General features: G+C 35.5%; 1 protein-coding gene across 1 annotated transcript in view; it reads right to left on the bottom strand.

The window, feature by feature from the left end:
- The window catches only part of MED12L (mediator complex subunit 12L), a 313,159-nt gene that overhangs the window by 29,877 nt on the left and 264,010 nt on the right, over positions 1-19,272 (bottom strand). The window contains exons 32-38 of the mRNA XM_045539482.1: positions 17,841-17,930; positions 16,693-16,802; positions 16,366-16,501; positions 15,401-15,562; positions 13,282-13,644; positions 11,336-11,492; positions 7,831-8,042 (exon numbers count right to left, since the gene is read on the bottom strand). Of these exons, the coding sequence (XP_045395438.1) occupies positions 7,831-8,042; positions 11,336-11,492; positions 13,282-13,644; positions 15,401-15,562; positions 16,366-16,501; positions 16,693-16,802; positions 17,841-17,930 (1,230 nt within the window). The remainder of the gene's footprint in view (positions 1-7,830; positions 8,043-11,335; positions 11,493-13,281; positions 13,645-15,400; positions 15,563-16,365; positions 16,502-16,692; positions 16,803-17,840; positions 17,931-19,272) is intronic.

Below are 19,272 nucleotides of genomic sequence, written 5' to 3'. Positions count from 1 at the left end.
AAGCCCAGGCCATGAACGTCTATTGGTTTCTATACCATACATATGTGATGAAAATCATGAGGCGATCAAAGGAGGAACTTTCAGAAATAAATTCCATTAAATTGAACAACATGGTCAATGCATTCATGATTCTGTGTTAGAGTCTCAAACATAAACCAAGTGAGTAACAGTGAAATGAAGATTGAAATTACTACCAGCTATAGAAGAAAAACCTGCTTCTCATTTTGATGTTCAAAGGGCAATGCTATAAAAGTTTATTTAAAAAAAATAAATGAAAGAAAAAGGAATGACAGCAGGGGTGTTACCATTATGTTGTCAAAGTCTTCCAGAAGGGAGACAGCAGAGTTACAGAAGTCCTACAGAAAGGGGACAGCAAGAAAATGGCAGACAATACAGATAAGATTTTTTAGCCTAATGATGTGGGTAGCCAAAATACATACGAAATATTTCATTTTAAAACAATGTTTCAGAGTCAAGACTTGAAAACCCAGACCCTACAGGCATTTTATTAATTCATGTGCCAAATGACCTCACTACAGACTGGGACATTGATAAATAATATGGCAATATTCATAGAACAGAATAGCACAACCTGGAGGTTAAACAGTGACATAAAAGAAGTAGGGGAGATATCAGACACAGATACTTGCTGAACTACAGGATGATGGAACCCCTGTGTGAGAAACAGGGGGCCAGAGACCTTCTCAGTCCTAGAGCCAGTGAGAGAGCTCAGGACATCTGGGTCACATTAAACAGACAAGACATTAAGTGAACAAGTCAGTAGATCATATATTGTTGTAGGACATAATTAGATAGCTCTATCCCCAGTAAATGCAAGTGAAAATAGAGCATCAAGCTAACCACACATTCAATCAACCATGGTAGACAACAAATATTTATAGCACCACCATTGTTTACACAATAACAGGAAAACTGTTAGCAACTGAATGCTTCAGGAAAATTGCAGTTTCTCAGCTAAATGATCTCCTCTTCTAATCATTTTTATAATCAGATTCAAAGGGATATATTACTGAGGTGTCAAAAATTTCCCTCAGATGAATTCTTGAGGTAGACATGAAGCAAAAGATTTTCAACAGTAATAGACAAAGTATTTCACTATATTATGGATTACAAAGTATTGGAGGAATTCCCCAAACAAATAATATCTATTTTTACCATTTTAGGTATAGGTACATAATTCATTGCATCTGTACATTGGTCTTTAGACCCAACACCACCCTCATATTAGCGATTCATTTCCTCACCCCTCCACTCAAACTGCCATCTCTCATGAAAACAAGCTGCATACACTATCTCCTAGCTCATTATATTTGCCTAATAATTACAGCATGTGAAATCAGCACCTTCCTAATCATTCAAACAAACAGAGATATACCAGATATTAAGTAATAAGCAAAGCACCCACTTCCCTGGACATGTTTTCCACCCAAGGAATAAAGTGATAAGGTTTAGGACATATTTATTAAGTGGTTATCTCCTTCTAAGTTCATTTTTGTCATTGATACATATTATATGTAATTTACACCCTCTGAGCAAATGCATTAGAAATAATTATCAATATTCAAGATTTGTTTCTTTTGCCTACCTTTAACAAATAAGAATATAATTTGAAACATTCTCAATGTATATGATCAGGAAATTTCCTAAGTGAAAACCTGAACAGCCATTAAAGTTATTAAAGATGCCTAAAGTCACAGTTAATCAGCAAAATGCAAATTAAAATGTCACAATACAACACCATCTTACCTGCTCTGACTGAGAAAAATAAGGTCTGACAATATCAAGGGTCGGTGAGATCAAGAAGAAAGGAAAATGCTCATTTACTATTCTAAGAGGAATCACCACCACTTTGGAAATCAAATCCACAATTCCGCTTTCAGGTAAATACCCTAAAGCTTTCCATATGTGCAGAAGAAATGTACAGCAATGTTTACTGCAGCATTATTAACAGTAAAAAAAAAAAAGAATTGGAAATAACTTAAATGACCATCAACAGGAAAATGAATATATGTTAATATTCATAATAGAACAGCATCCAACAGGACAAATGAATGAATAAAACTATGTGAAACAAAGTGTACATAATTTGAAAATTAGCTCTCCAAAAAGCTGCAAAACAATACAACACATGTGAGATCATTTATATACAGTTTCAAACCTATAAAGTAATACTGTATAATACTTATGCCAATGGCTGCAAAAATATGTAGTGAAAGTATAAAAACATTCAAAAGAAAGAAAAACACTAAATTCATGGCAGTTGTTACCTCTTTGGAGGAAGGGAGGAAAATGAGAGGAGATCAAGGGGACTCATCCATATCTGTAATGTTTGACTTTTTAAAAACGATCTGGAGCAAATATGGTAGAACATTATTATTTATTAAAGCTTGATAAGTACATTAGTGATTATTTTATTATTTTCTATTCTTGTCTGTATGTTTGAAATACACCACTAAAGATTGAGTGGGAGGGAGAACGAAAACAAACAGATATTCCAAGGTGATACCATATCACTAAGGAAAGGGATTAATCACCAGAGAACGGGCAGTTGCTCAACTTCAACGGACCGCATCAAATCCAAGAGGCATGCTTTCAGGAAGTCATAGATTCACTCTTGCCAAGGAGCTAACAACTCTGGAAGGCTCTGACTCAGTCATCCTTCCTTCCTTAAATTACCTAATTCCTTCATGTGGATACACAAATGCTGAGACCTGCTCCATGGCTTATAGCTGATCTAACAAGTTACTACCTGTACTAGCTATAACTGGGCACATCACTTCTGTCCTCTGTCAGAAATCTTCCTCTTTTCTGTCATGAAAAGTCCTTATGATCATTATCTGTGGCCTATAACCAATTGCTTTTTTCCAAATTCAACTCAATCAAGGTAAACATATCTTTTGTCTATCTTTCTTTGGATTCTTAAAGTAAACTGGCGTCGATTATTACAAAGAAAGACAAAATGATTTTGTACATTGAAAGGGAGAAATCAGGATAAACCAACACCATAAATCAAGGCATAAAAAATAAAGTTCCTTTCCTGGGTCAAAACTTAAGATTCCTTCAGAAAGTTCCTTCCCCAGATGATTGGTATGGTAGGAGGTGGGGAAGGAAGTTCCTCTTGTCAGAAGAAAAATACTAAGTATATGACTGGAAAACAATTCAAACAGCATTTTGCATTATTATAACCAACACTGTATATTTTATGATAGTTCTAACATATTATGTGGAAAATAAAATATACATTTCATTTATGATACTTTTAACACTGAGATTAGAATAATCCCCTCTGAAGTTTGTTTCACAGAATTTATACAGTGAGAACATACCACTCTGAGAAACCAGAATGACTGTTGGGAAAACTAATCAACATTCCCTTTTAGTATCAGTTCTACTAGTGGCCACCAAACAAATGAGTATTAAACCAATCATATTAGGGACAATTAATGTGATTATGCAAGTAAAGCATCCAACATGCTTTTATTCTTTTTAAATGTTTAACATATTTAAGAAAATAAAGATTTTTATGATAGAAATTTCTTTTGAAATAAAAACATAAAAATTATACTAATAAAACAGTAACAATGAGTACGGCAGCTAACATGTTTTGAGCACTTACTATGGGCCAGCCCCTGCTCTAAGCGCTGTTACCTGCATTGAGTCATTAACTTCACAACCACCCTACAAAGTGAGAATGGTATTGCAACCTCACCATTTTATAGATGAGGCTGAGGCACAAAGAGGTAGCGTAACCACTACATTGAGTCTCATCTAAATAAGGGACACTGAGTAAAAAATGGAAATGGATCATTTTTTACAGTAGTTTCCCCTTATCTGTGGCTTTGCCTCCCACAGTTCCAGCGACCTGTGGTCAACTGCAGTCCGAAAATAGGTGAGTACAGTATAGTAAGAGATTTTAAGAGAGAGACCACATTCACATAACTTTTGTTGCAGTATATTGTTGTAATTCTCCTATTTTATTATTAGTTATTGTTAATCTCTCCCTGTGCCTAATTTATAAATTCAACTTTATCACAGGTACCTATGTACAGGAAAAAAACATGGGGTGTGTGTGTGTGTATATATATATAAATATATATATACATGTGACCTTTCATGTGTCAGTTATGAAAACCAAGATGCGAGAGGGGAGACATAAATTCCTGAATTCTAGACAGACCTGAGACCTTCAAGAGTCCCCTTATCCACTTCCAATCTAATGGAGAGAAGCTGACATATGTAGAAACCATCTAGCTTTAGATGACACTCAAAGAAAACTAGAATACTATTATAAAATTACCCTCTAGTTCCATTGCAGAGATGGTATGTGAGCTTCAGTCAGTCATGGAATTTTGTTATGGAATTTTGTATATATACACACACACACATACGGTTCACCACTATCCATGGTTTCAAGCATCCACTGGGGGTCTTGGAATATATGCCCTGAGGGTAAGTGAGAACCAGTGTACTTTCCTGGATGAAGACTATAACCAAGAAGAATGAAAACAGCTTTCCTTGCCAAAATCTTTATCCATGTCCATGTGCACTAACACTGTAGGGAAAATACACCCAATCATAATAATCATTACATCAAATAATCTGATTAAAAATACTTAATATCCACACTACTTAGCATCTGTTTCCTACACAGTAAAACAATTTAACATTTTCTGAAAAAAATACCATCTCTGCAATGGAACTAGAGGGTAATTTTATAATAGTATTCTAGTTTTCTTTGTGTGTCATCTAAAGCTAGATGGTTTCTACATATGTCAGCTTCTCTCCATTAGACTGGAAGTGGATAAGGGGACTCCTGAAGGTCTCAGGTCTGTCTAGAATTCAGGAATTTATGTCTCCCCTCTCGCATCTTGGTTTTCATAACTGACACATGAAAGGTCACTGCAGGGGTCAGTTTCTGGAAGCACTCAGAGGAACAGCTATGAGATAAGTATGAGGATAAAAATCAGATTGCTGAGGGTTAAGGCTACTAAGAAGCTCTATGCTTCTGGAAATAACTGCTCAAATCTTGCATTCATTTAATAAATATCTCACAGATTTCTACTGTGTGCTTAGTAGATGAAAAGATGATACAAAATATTATAAGAAAGACCCAATGCCTTACTAATGGGTTACTGAACAACTGGCCTAGGAAGCACATACAAAGCCTGGGGAAACTAAATCAGGCTGTAAAAGCATCTGCCAAAATTCCAACATCAGTTTGGAAGATTAAGATAAATGGAAATTTTTGAACATGTTTGTTACATTTAAGATAATGGACTTCTGGAATAAGAAAACTACTAGGATATGGAAGAAAATTGTATCTATTTACTTTTCTCTACCAGAAGCTAAAAACTTAAAAAAGAAAAAAAAAAATGACATTACTAGTCTTTATGTAGCTACAGAAATTCAGACCATGTGGTGGTATTTAACCTCAGAAAACATTCCTGTAAAAATTAATAGAAATGTTTCTCTATCATTTCCTCTCATGAAATGATCTATACTTAATGGAAAAGCAACTAACTGTACCCAGAATTATATATTAAAACAATTCATCAATATCACTTATATTCCATATAATTCTGCCTTTATTCTAGATTTTGAAGGACTATCATAAGGAAAATTTCTTTTTGCTACAACACCATGTTTAGCTAGATTCCAGGTATATTAGTAGTTCACTCCATATCTCTAGAATCACTAAAAGAAAAAAAAAGTAAAAAAAAAAAAATAGCTCATACATGATCTATTAGGTGAGAGGAAAGGTGCTAACATTTCCTCAGAAGCTCCTAAGTGCAGGCACAAGTGATCCTCCTGCCTCAGCCTCCCAAGCAGCTGGGACTACAGGCACAGGCTACCACACCCGGCTAATTTTTTTCTACTTTTAGTAGAGATGGGGGTCTTCCTCTTGCTCAGGCTGATCTTGAACTCTTAACCTCAACTCCTGCCTCAGATTCCCAGAGTGCTAGGATTACAGGAATAAGCCACCACATCTGGCTGAGCTTTTATTATTTGAAGAAAGCATTTCTGACCTTAAAAGTTAAATATGCAAGGATATCTTTGCTTACACATAGATTATTCTATTAAATTCCTTTTGAAAATTTTATTTTAGGTAAAACTGTTATGTCTTGTATCAGGAACTGAACCTTTTGAGGACAGGCATATATACCTATATGGCCCAGGGGGCTTTTTCCCCAGTGCAAAGCTGAATTTAGCAGTAACAGTTTGAAAGTGAGCTATAAGTAAGAAAAATTTTATCTTGTGGGGAAAAAGGTAGATAGGAAAAAATAAATAAAAAGGCAAATTTTACTTTGGCTTTATTACTTTAAAAGGGAGGTGAATTCATTCTAGTGGGATGGTTTCTCAACTTCTAGTGAACTTTTTATTTATCTTGAAAAGAATTTGAAGCAATGATATAACTATTTTTGCTCATTCCTAAGAACAGCTAACATCCCAATGAGGTTTTAAATGGCTCCAAACTTATTTAAGCAAAAATAAATGATTTTTAATATTTGTATTAAATTCTCATCATTTATGTGCAAGCAGCAGCTTAGGCCCATCTTATCTGACACCCAGGGAGTGAAAGAAATCACTAAGATCAGGGAGAAACAAGCATGTAGTAATTGTTGTTTGTATCCTCATGCAGTTCAACTAGTTTCTTCCCTCTTGCCCTTCCTATAATTTAGGTTAAAAAGAACGACTTTTTAAGAATGAATGACTAAGCTCCCCACCTCCACCCAGCCAAATCCTAAGAAGTCCAAATGCACAAATGTCATAAGTTATACGATGGAGATATGCCTAAAAAGTTATCCAAAGAGAAAGGATATTTTTAAAAGCATTTAAATTTCTTGCTACTTTGAAAGTTTTGTGATTTTTCTTAGAGTAGGATGCACTTGTAGATTGGCTACTTCCATTTCAGGATCACGAGGGTACCTAACTCTTAATTATCATTGTTCTGGGATCTAACATTTAAAGTGCTTAGAAATGTTTTGGCATGTTGTAAGTGCTCTATTAGTGTTGGCCATTATTATGAAAATAGTGCATGCCCATTTTAGAAAAGTTGGAAAATACAAAAAGAGTATACAGAAACTAGAAAAAGAAATCCCAATCTTACCTCACTCAATATTTTAATGCATTTGTATAGATTCATAGGTTTCATGAGTCTATACTGTTTCGTACAACTTTCACCAACGTTTTGAACATAATCACTACCTTCTAAAAGGAAAATTGGGTTACAGGACATAAAAGTAGAAATATAAATCAAGAATTAAATTTGATGTATACAGATACTGACTGTTGTTTGTAATTTATTCATTGTCTGCTATAGACCTTATTAAATATACACTAAAAACAAAGAGTAAAGGCAGGGCACTGTTAGAGAAAACCTAAGAAACATCAGGGCTTTACAGACACAACCTCAAAGTGACAAATCTAAAAATAACACATGAAAGTGGAGCTAAATGGAGTACAGAATATAGAAGCAATTAAAATGGGGAATGAGCTTTCAGACAAGGTGACCTCAAGAACAAAAGGCCTACTTCTTCTAATTGACCAGAAAGTCATTAGCTCTTCTTTTAGTTTTGAGGCATACTTTTAATAAACCTAAGACATTTCAAGTTCTCATCTGATCAATGATAGCAGTAAGATACAATGGAGGAGACATATTTATAAATGCGAATAAGAGAGCTATACCTGCACTCACACAAGTGGACAGGTATATGCACATGAGAAGAATATGCCACATACCCCCAAACTCATCCCTAGTTAGAGGACATAACGAAATGCAGAGGACTCCATTGCTGGGTCTGGACAAACCTGTTGGAAAGGCCGAGTCTGGGCTTGCCTGAGAAGCCGCTGTTGCTGATGCTGCTGCAGAAGCTTCATCTGTATCAACTGCTGCTGGGACGTGATTGCATGAAGGGAGGGTGGCTGCATCATGGCGCCCGAGCGCCGCTGCAGCATGTTCGACAGAGCTTGTTTGGTATTAGTTGGGACAAAGGAGCCCGTAGGGTCCAATCTGGAGCCACCTATAAGAGCAAACAGAAGGAAGGGCTTTCTAAGTACATTAATGCAACAGGTCTTCCTTATTTTATCAAAACACACAAATTTCATCTTCTAAGCCTCACTTTATGAGCAAAACGGAAAATAGTGTACTGTCCCATCCATTGCAAATATTAAAGCTTTGCTTAAGACTTGCATGATTTCTAAAAGATGAGGAAGGTGATGTAGGAGTGAATTATTTTAACTTGACTTCATGGAGGTCACACTTTAGTTGATAAACTGAAATGCATGAAATACAGAGTTGCTGGCATAATTTCAGAATTATGTGGGTTTTTGAATTATGCAAGGCCCTCAGGAACATATTACTTGTATAAAACATTGCCTTTGAGGTGTATTTTACCAAGTATCCTAAGCCAGGTACAGACATTGTTTTGTAATTTTAAACAAATCTGAAGCTCATATTATTTAAGCTTCTTTACCATGGCAAAATGAAAATGCCTGTTGTGTAGTAGGCATGAAAATACTTTACAAACTTAAGATGCTTGGAAACTTTAATTACCATGATTCTAAAGACAAAACATATCTTTTATTGAAGGCTAAAAATCAAATAAGCAAGAACCAATTATATTTATACCTAAGAAACCAAAGGAAATCCTTAACATATTTACATATATAATTTGTCATATGGCTTTAAGAATTAGCGAAAATTTTTCAACATTTGCTAGCTTCACAAGTAAATGCCCATCCTTCATTCACCACAAATAGTGTTTGATGTATATAAAGGAAAAACCCTCTATATAAATACTCCACAAAAGATGTTTTATCTTTTCTGAAAAGCAAGCTGTATGGTAGAAACAAATATCTTAAACCCACATTCTTTTAAAGACTCAGTACCTCAATCAACAATATGATCCAGTGGCATTTGAAGAATATTTAGAATCTGAATAACATACGGGAGGGTAACTATTGTTGAAGCAAGAATTGGAGCTATATTAATACATAAAACCTTAATAGACTCATTTATAGAAAAGGGAAATTCTTTTTAAAGATTAAACTATAGTCTACTTTTTAAAAACATTTCCTAACTCTTCCATAATCTTGTACCTATAAACAACTAAAGAAATAAAATATTATAAATGTGGCTGGACCCTACCTAATTACTTTCCTCACCTTCTCTTACCAAATGCTATTCTTAATTTGGTGTTTATTATTCTCACATATTTCCTCATAACTTCATCATGCTGGTGTGTATACATGAGAAAGAGATTGGTAAGACATTTATGTGTATGTTTGTGGTGGTGAGGGATTGTTTTACGTTTAAACTGTATATGAATGGAATCACACTGTACATATTCTTCCACAACTTTATAAGACTAATTTTGAATGAAAATCTATTAATTTATTCATATAAAATTCTCATTTTATTAAAAAAATTTTCCTTACATGTCATCTAACACCTAAAATTCCTCAACTTATAAACACCTTTTTATAGTATTCCAAGGGAAGAGGCCCCACTTTTACATAGTCGTTAACCTTCAATTCATGAATGGTCTGTGTTTCAATATCAATGAAGAAACTTCAATATCTACAAAGTTTTAAATGGCTAAAAATTCACATGGATCTTGGAACTAAAAAGAGAAAGTCAAAAAAGAGGACAATTGTGTTATTTTCCACATGTATTATTAGGTCCAGTTTGCTCTTTGTAGTCTACACTAATTCACTCAACAATCTATTTTTAAGAGCCTATTATAAGCCAGATGCTGCTGTAAGTTCTGGGGATAATGTAGTGAACATAGCAGAAAAAATATCTGTCTTCACAGAGTTTACATTCTGGTGCATGAACATAATAAGCCAGTAAGAGATTAAGGTAAAACCCAAGTGCTGATACTTTGGAGGAACAGAAAAAAGGGCAGGGAAACAGAGAGTACAGGGAAGGGGTGTGGTTGACAATTTAAAATGGAGCTATGAGTGGAGGCCTCACTGGGAGAGTGATCTCTGACCAAACCCAGTGGAGACAGGCAGTAAACCACACAGACATCTGAGAGAGACCACTGGAGGCAAAGGGACCAGTAAGTGCAAATGCCCTGAGGTGAGAATATGTTAAGATCATTTACTGAACATGTCTGCTGTGTCAGGCTATCTTCTAAGGGCTATACATTTTTTTTTTAATTTACTTTAAATTTTACAAATACATGTGTGTATATGTAACAAAAACTTTATTTCACCCTTTAAAAAATAATAAGCATCTTATCCATTGTGTTCATTGCAATATCCCAGCACCCAAAACAGGGTCCAGTATATTATGAAGCTAAATATTTTGTTGAATGAATACCAAAATCCTCTATCCTATTACAGTAGATATTAGCACATCCATTTTACAGATGACGAGAATGAAGCACAGAGAAGTTAAGACTTGGACAAGATTACATATCAAGAGAGTGGAAAAGCCAGATTTGAACCTAAAACTCTAACTCTCAGCCCAGTTCTTTTAACCACTAATTTAGAGGACAAAAATATGTATTTTCCTCTGCTATAAGACAAGAATCAAACATTTTCTTCCCTAGGCCTCAAAATGTCATACTCAATTTACAATAAAAATCACAATATAACATGAAATATGAAAAATAATTATTGGTTAAAATGGCAAATCCTAACACAATGCAGACTGAAATTTCAAATAATTTAGATATGCTAAAACATGCAATTTTTCATATAGAAAGTTAAATTCATTTCTAATTAAGAGATGTTTTATTTAGAAAATCTTCATCTGAGATGTGCAATCTATTAATACTTGGGCTTGAACCAAAGCAATACTAAAATCAGGAACATTTACTATGGTAGCTTTCCTTGTTAATATCTAAATCATCTTGCTGAACAACGTTTCTAAGCTGCTTCATGATATAAACAATTTAAAATTCACAACATAAGAAAATAAAAGACACTGAAATATTAATATTTTAAAACACAAATAAGAATTATATCTGATAAAAATATACACAAATTTCACAACATAAAACCTTTATCAACTTTACATCTTCAAGCTTAGATGTTAATCACTGCACTGGCTAATTTGTCTCTAACACTGGATGAAAATTCCAAAATCAGTGTATTCACCTGCAATTTTAACCTTATTTTAGAAAAAGAAAAACAAAAGTATTTTGAGTGGTGAGAATTACACAAATGTCAACTACGTACTCAGTTCTTGAAATTTCCAAGTTTTGTGGAGGTTTCAGGTTAAAAGCAAAGAGAACCTCAAGCTGTTCCCTTGAGGAGTGATCTAACCCCTCAAGTCATCTAACTGTGCTCTCTTGTCACATACCTGGAGTGAGAGATTGGTTCTGCAGGAAAAAGCCGGGCTGCTGGGGCTGGCCCACGAGGTTGTAACCCCACAATGTGGACTGTGGATGGTGCATCATTTGGGAGGAGATGGGTGAGTAATTAGGAGGCACTTGGTATATGTTGCTCTGTGGATATTCCTTTAACATAAAGTTAAAAAAAAAGTTACCCAATACAACACACCACACATCTAATTAATGCACATTCTTCCTGTTAAGTTATTTGAGATGCCTCCTATCCCAGTGTACAAGGCTGTTTTTATAAAGGGGAAGATGGAAGGCAACAGTGTCAATATATTCCCTGCAAAACATTCATTCAAGTTAAGCTTTTCCTTGATTTAAAAACTACTTGGCTTGCAGTGGGCAGAGACAGAAGAGGATCTCTTCTGAACGCCATTTTTAAAATACTAAAAGTGCATTCAGAATACCAATATTGAACAACACCCTCAGCTGAAAGAGCACCACCTTTAGTTACTAAGTCTCCTGATCATTTTATCTTAGGCAGCCTTCCTGATACCCTGGGGGTCTGGAGGAGAATTATGCCAGAAAGGCCCACAATGCTTCAGAATCATCCCCCGGCCTGGCCTAGGTGGTATCTCACTTGCAATTTTCAAGACAGCACAATAAAGAAGACAACCCCTCACTCTGTGCATCCTCCTTATGGCAGCTGCAAAGTGGCTAAAGAGCATACCTGAATGTCTCCATTCCCTCACCTTCCCTCCTTCTATAGCCCCAGAGGGTGAAGGAGAAGCGAAATCTCAGTCCCCTGCAACTTTACCAATGAATATATCCCACTGGAAAAAGGTAGCTGCAGAAGCAGTACAGGAAGAGGGGATCCTCTGGGGAATGAGAAAGATTTCAGGGCTTTTACATTTGAAAAGAACAAAAACCCTTCCATGTGGAGTGACAGGCTAGGACACCCTAGATTTTAGGAGTGTCAGTCTGGACCCTATTGAACATCTCTTCAAGATAAAGAAATACTAGTAGGAAGACTGAATGAAGAGGGCACTGACGTTCAAGGGGCATCCAAACGTGATGGTGGTCATTTCTAGAACAATGTTAATCACCAAGCTACCAGCTAGGAAAAGATATGTTTTGGTCCTAATATAGGTGAGCAGTAACAATTACTCATGAATGTCTGAACTACATTGTGAATATTTCTTCCACTGTGCAGCAAGAACACTCTTGAACTTTATAGAAAAATGTCTCAAATTCTGTCTCAAGTATTTTCCTGGTGAATTTAGATGAAAAGATATTTTAAGCATTACTTCTCAAGTCTTATAATTATTTCTAAATTACCATCAAGTAGATTTCTGTTGTTTTAAAGAAAACATTGTTACAGGTAGGGAATACTAATAGAGAAGCAAGAAGTACAAATTAAGTTTATTTTATCTTTTATAAAGTTTGAAAATATGGTAAAGAAGTAGAACATAGAGAAGGGAAAGATGGAATGGTAAAATATGAAATCTAAGGAACATCATATTGGATATGTCAGATGTAACATTTAAAGGGGAAAACAAATAGAGCTTTTTATGTTAACGTACTACAGATATCAGCCACTCAAAATACAATAAATATTTTAGACGTACTAAAAACATGCGAGAAGATTTTCTAATTCAAAAAAAATTAAATTTTCAGACCTGAGAAAATTATCAGGTACTAAAATGTTAACTAAATACTATTCACAATAGAAGCCTAAAATGAAACAAAGTTATTAAAATAGAAGAAGAAAAAAATCAAAGGCTTTAATCCTGTCATGAGAAGGCATTGTGTGTGCCATTCAGTTAATTACTACAGAAAGTTGTCAGGACACCTGTCGTAACAAAGCTTACATTGCTCTTAGTAATGTTTCTGGGGATATAATTTGGGCACTGGTAAATCTCATCCTAAATGCTACTGAGCCAAGGTTCTCTTCACTTCCCCTACTTACATCAACTCTTGAGCTTGACTTCGTCTTGCGCTTCCTTCCCTTTGTTTTCTTCTCTTCATCTGTTGCGGTTTTTCCCTGATCTGACAGCTCGGCTGATTTCCTTTCTGGTTCCTGAGAGACTGGAGATGTGGGCTCTTCCTCTTCCTCCTCGGGAGGCAGGGGCAGTGGCTCGAGGTAGTAACTTCGGGGCTTGGGCATGGGGTGTGTGTGATACAAAAGGAGGTGATGCTGCTCTTCATACTTGATCACTTTCCGGTCCACTCGGACAGTCCCGAACCAGGCCCAGGACAGAGGAGCTGGGTTCTTCTGACCCTCAAACAAGTCCCATGGAGACACCTTCTGCTTCGTAGAGACCTGGAGGCCCTGTGGTAAAATGATGCTCTATGACAACACATTCAGATGGTTTCCTGATTCAAAGGCCAGGCTTGCTTAGGGCACAGATTCAGAAGATTCTGGCTGGTATGGGTCCTAGAGAGCCCTAGCACACAGCAGATAGTTACTCACCCAGAGCCCTGGAGAGCTGTGGCTAGAATTCCGACCTTTAAGCTCATTTCTACAGTTGTTTATACCACACGATGCTCTGCTCTGGCAACACAAGGTGCTCCAGTATATTTTACTAAAAATGTATTTTTCACTTAGTTTTAGCCAAAACCAAAACATCTGAAGTACACTGAAAAGTTGATCTTACCACATTAAATTATCATCAGTTATAAACCTCTGGAATTTTTCTATTAAGATAATATCAAATTTAAGAGTCAAGTTACAGTCAGCTTCTCCGTAGGTTCCATATTAACATCAATCCAAACCTGTATGAACTTGGTTTAATACCGGACTTTTCCTGTATTTAATACGTCAATCTCTGAATAAAATAATATTATGATAGAATTAAATTGTAGCAGCAGGTACAAATAAAAGCTTTAAACTCAAGCTTATATTTACTGACCCTAAAAGAAAAACTATTATTCTGTTTCTGAAAAGGAAGGGTTTTTATTTTTAGCATTAGCTGGTGATGTCTCCTGGTACTTTTCCTAGCATACCAATTTGAAAATATTTTTCCTCAAAGTGGTCCCCCAAATAACTACTCAGTTATTCCTTAAGATGTGAGCATTCCTATCCTTATCTACACTGCTCTTTCACAAATGGCTTCATCCAAAACCAAAGTTACACTGCCACCTGCAAATTGATTGCTTCCTAATATTTGTCTTGAGACAAGAACTCTTTCCTGGGTGCCAAGACCACATATCCAAATGGATTCTAGACATCTTACAACTAGGGAGCCCACTGACACTACAAATTCAACCGGGCCATGACTCTAGCTATTTCCCTTTCCACAACCACACCAGTATTAGGTCCTCAGGCTACTCTAAATTACTGCAGAATTGCATTTCCCCTATAAGCCACATTCTTTCATATCTTTACATAAACTCTTCCCTTTGTGCCACACATTTCCCTAGCTCCCAGCTAACTCTTAGTCCTTCAAAACAACTCATGTGTCCATTTTTCTGGGGACTCTGCTCTGCTTCCCCTTTGTCTAAGTTTGATGGCTCTTCCTCAGCATCCTCTAGTACTCTCTGTACTATGACACACAAATCTCATTACACTGTAATTGTCCATCTACTTCCCCTTGAGGGCAGGAGTTCCTTCTTTCATCTTGGTGACTGTGGAATTCCTGTGGTTCCTCAATGATCATTGAAAGAACAAATGACCACTCTTCTCATATTTTAGAGAACCTTCATTAATATTACATCATATATAAAACAAGTGTCTATTAAATATTGTTTGACTGATAAGAATACAGAGTATCATAATATTTAAAATAATTTTACGAGAAATCAATAAACATTTTCTTATCTAAACATACTCTGCTTCTAAATCTGAAGTAAAATCAGAACCAGTCTTTGTTATTTTTTACACTAAGCTTTTACTTAGTTTTCCCTTAGAGGATTTCAGAAATTTACTTAAATTCAGATAAACATTTTAAATGAAGATCTTCAAAGATATGAATCATTTATATGATAATGTCAATGCCAATTGTACTTTTTACACATCCTATAGGAAGATAAGAAAAAGTATTCGGTTTTAGATGTGTTTATATATGAGAGAAAACATTTACTCTTGCCTGTTTTTTATCTATAGAGTCAAATCCAGCAATTTTGTTTCCCTTTGTGTCGATCAAGGAACCCATAGGTTCACAAGTGATGACATCACATGTCTGTTTCGGCAAAGGTAGCAACTGTCGAACTTTGTCAATACTTTCTGATCGCTTGTCTCCTAACTCTTTCTAAACAAAGAGAAAGAGAGAGAGAGAAAGTGGTACAGAAATTACAGTGAAGGCAAAAGTTAACAAGAAGGAAGTTCACGTATCAAACATTTCCTTTTTTTTAAGCTAGCATGTTCTGTAACCCTGAACATGGTCTATGAGGCAGCTCTAAACTAAAGTAGTAAGTGTTTCATTTCTTCTATTTAAGTAGAAAATAGAACACATACAAAGGCACCCTTGTTACACAACAAGCATCATAGTGCTGAAATGACAAAAATCCAGGGTAGCATTTGCTATCAGAAGGAAGGAGCTGCAAGACGGAACGCTTTCTCGTATCCAGGGTCAGATCTCAAGGTGACCGTCAACTATTTTATTGGTAAGGTCATCAGATTTATTGATTTTCATTTTCATGTTGTTTTTTTACAGTTTGCTTTGAAGATTGTGTTAGTGGTTAGTCAAAAGAATCAGACTTACAAATATCAATGCAGATGGTTATTTTTCAACTACATGTGCCAGTCCACACATAGATTTATTCTAAATTTAATGTTAGTATTTTGGTTATATATTTGATAATGGATTTCTAGAATTCCTTAAAAAATTAAACATGTTTTGTAAATATAATTTTTTTAAAGAAAAATTAAGGTTACATGCTTTTAGCTTTTGGGTACTGGCAAGCTGTGATAAAACAAATACCAAAATAATCACATTAAATTAAGTTGAATACAATAAATAACATTATATTTAATGAGTGGTAAATTAAAATGCACTAGATAACAAATCCATAAACAACGTGGGCTCATAACAGAGGCTGATCACAAACTTACTTTCAGTTTCTTTACTAAATTCATGTATGCACGTTTGTTCTCTTCAGATCCCCCTGGGGACGCATTTGATAGGTCAGAGGCTAATGTTCCATTGATTAAAACACCCAGCATGTCAAGAACAGTTGTGAATAATTCACTAAGAGAGGAAAGAAAATAAGTATTTTCACGTTAAAGGGAAATCAAGATACACTTGAGCATTTTTATTCATGGCACAGAATTTTTAATGGTATCTAAGCAAGAAAGATGTGGTAGAATCTTTCCGCTGTATATCAAAAATTATACCATGCAAGTGTGTAGCAAAATAAACGTGAAATGATGAAAACATACTTGTTCGTATGCATGTCAACGGTCCCTGAAGTAATTATCTGCAGGAGTAGGAGGGCCCAGTCTGTCGTCCATTGGGTGCTCCTCTGCACCGTGTCAAACATTCCTCCTACCTGGCATACAAAATATAATAAAAAATTTGCATTCTGTGCAGGAGAAAACACCATCCCTGTTACTTTATCTGGCCAAATTCTGATTAGTTAAAAAAAAAAAAAAAGATGATCAAGTTTATGGAGTATTCTATCTTCTCTCTCATTCAGCTATATATTTATTACTCTTTTTAGTTCCTTCAGCACTGTTCAGTCATCCAAAAATTAAATAAAAAGGAATGAATGAGTAACTGAGTGTGGGCACCAATATAATTCTCTTTTGTTCCTAGTATTTCGTGATACCTAGTTTTATGATCCAACTATAGCTGAATTAAATATGAAGAGTATCTAAGAAGCCATGTAGTCTGATTACCTACAACTTTGCGCTTGTCGTTAATCACTATTGAATCTAAGCTTGCTATCATATTACCACAAGGAAATATCCACTAACACAGAGGTAATGGTGAGTAAAAGGCTTGGCCCGCAGGCCTACCAGTTCATGTGTAGGGGATTAGGTTAAAAATAATTGTCAAAACATAAGCAAGCCATCTACTCTGGGGAGAGGAGCCTTCACTTGGGCTTGCCCAGTGGGAAAAGAAATTCAACGGAATGTGCAATGCATATGAGAAATTTTAAATTTCTGTAAAAAAAAATCCCTGTGAGAGTTGTCTTTATGATCAATTTGATGGACAGTTTGACAAGATGTTGAGTTAAAGGACTTTTTTACAGTTTTTAAATGAGTATAGTAGAAGCTAACATCTCAAAATAGTCATCCTTTTAGACCTGCTCTTAGTACAAACAGAAGAGAAAGAGAGATTCACAGGGGTGGAGGGTGAAGAAGGCAAATCAATACTTAAAATATCCACTAATGTCTAGAAGTCTAACCAGACAGGAAGGAAAGCAGCAAGGAAAACAGAAGGCTTGAGAGAGAGGGAAGTAGAGCAAACAGTGGAAGGCCTCACCTCAGAATGAAAACTTTGCCCACAGGAGAAGTGAAAAGCTGGAGTTATTTTCACATATAGATATGTTTAATACAGGGAAAATACGAGAAATGTCTCTTACCAAATTTAGGCGGAGTTGCAATGCTTCATGCATCATCTGCCGTGCTTTTATGTCATCTTGGTATCGTTCTTCTCTCCAGTTACTTAAAATCTAAGATCAGAAAAAAAAAAAGGGAAAAAAATCCCACCTTTATTCCTTTTAAAATAGAATTTTTCTCACATTTAAAGGTAAATTGAGCTCTTTATTGATAGCCAACAATAACTTCTTAGCTTTAACAAATTAACAAAGCTAAATAAAATTTTAGTTTTCCTCCTCTTTCTCCATGCAGAAGAAATTAGGCTATTTATTTCTTTGTTTATTTGCCTTTCTAAATGGAAGAAGAAAATCTTATCTAATCATATATCCTGTTACTAAGTCTGGGAAAATGCTTTAGAGGCTATCAAATTAAGCATTAATAAATTTTTTAAACATATTATTTCATTGGTCTTATGAAGATAAATATTGAAGAGACAGAATTATATTTTGCATCAGTCCTGTGTTAAATTTCTATGGACATGCAGTGAACCCTAGAGCAAAGGTACTATTTTGATGTTTTATGAAAGAAGAGGTTTGCTATCTTATCAACATGTCTTCCTTGATAGTGTATGGTATTTTGAAAAATATGGCATCTTAGACATCAGACAAATATTGTATCAATTTATAAAGTGCGCTGCTTCCTCATTTCCTCACTGACTCAAACTAATGCTAGAGAAGGAAAAGTTTGCTTAGGAAAAGAAGCCACAAATGGGCAATACTCCAGAATCAGATAACACGAGCCAAAAAAAAAAAAAACAAAAAAAAAACCCAAACAAACAAAAACCAAAATGAAGAAAATAATAAAATAACAACAAAAAACCCTATAATGTTTTGGAACAAGGTAGTTAGTAAGAATCATCTTAAAAGAGTTGAAATGAGTCACATGCAGAAGTAACCCAACCTGACAGACGACCTATAAATATACTGCATGTTGAGAAGAGAGCACTTCCCAAATCAAAAGATGTGCACCCTCTCCCAAGGCTGAATTAAGGGTACAAGGCAGGTCACAAAACCCACAAGCTCTCATGGAGCTCACATAACAAAAGTGGGGCAAATAAAAATAAGTGTAACAAGTGGCATGAAGCAGGACAAGGGGACAAAGAATGACTGTGGTCATATTTTGAGAGGGCCACCACAGCCCTCCTAAGGAGGTAACGTCTGAACAGAGACCTGAATGACGGGAGGCTATGCTAATATCTGGGAGGGGATCCTTCCAGATACAGGAAGAGAATATGCACAGGTACTGAAATGAGAACTTGCTTGGCAAGTTGAAGAAACAGTAACATGGTCAATGCCACAAGAGTGGAGCAAACAAGGCCATGACTGGTAGGGGACAAGGTGGAACAGAGAGCCAGTGTCAAATCATGTTGGGCTTAATTTTTACTCTAGGTGTAATAAGAAATACTGAAGCACTTTG

Source organism: Lemur catta, chromosome 1 (assembly GCF_020740605.2).
Source record: "Lemur catta isolate mLemCat1 chromosome 1, mLemCat1.pri, whole genome shotgun sequence".
In the NCBI taxonomy this organism is placed as follows: Eukaryota; Metazoa; Chordata; class Mammalia; order Primates; family Lemuridae; genus Lemur; species Lemur catta.
This window is presented reverse-complemented; position numbering and strand designations above follow the sequence as displayed.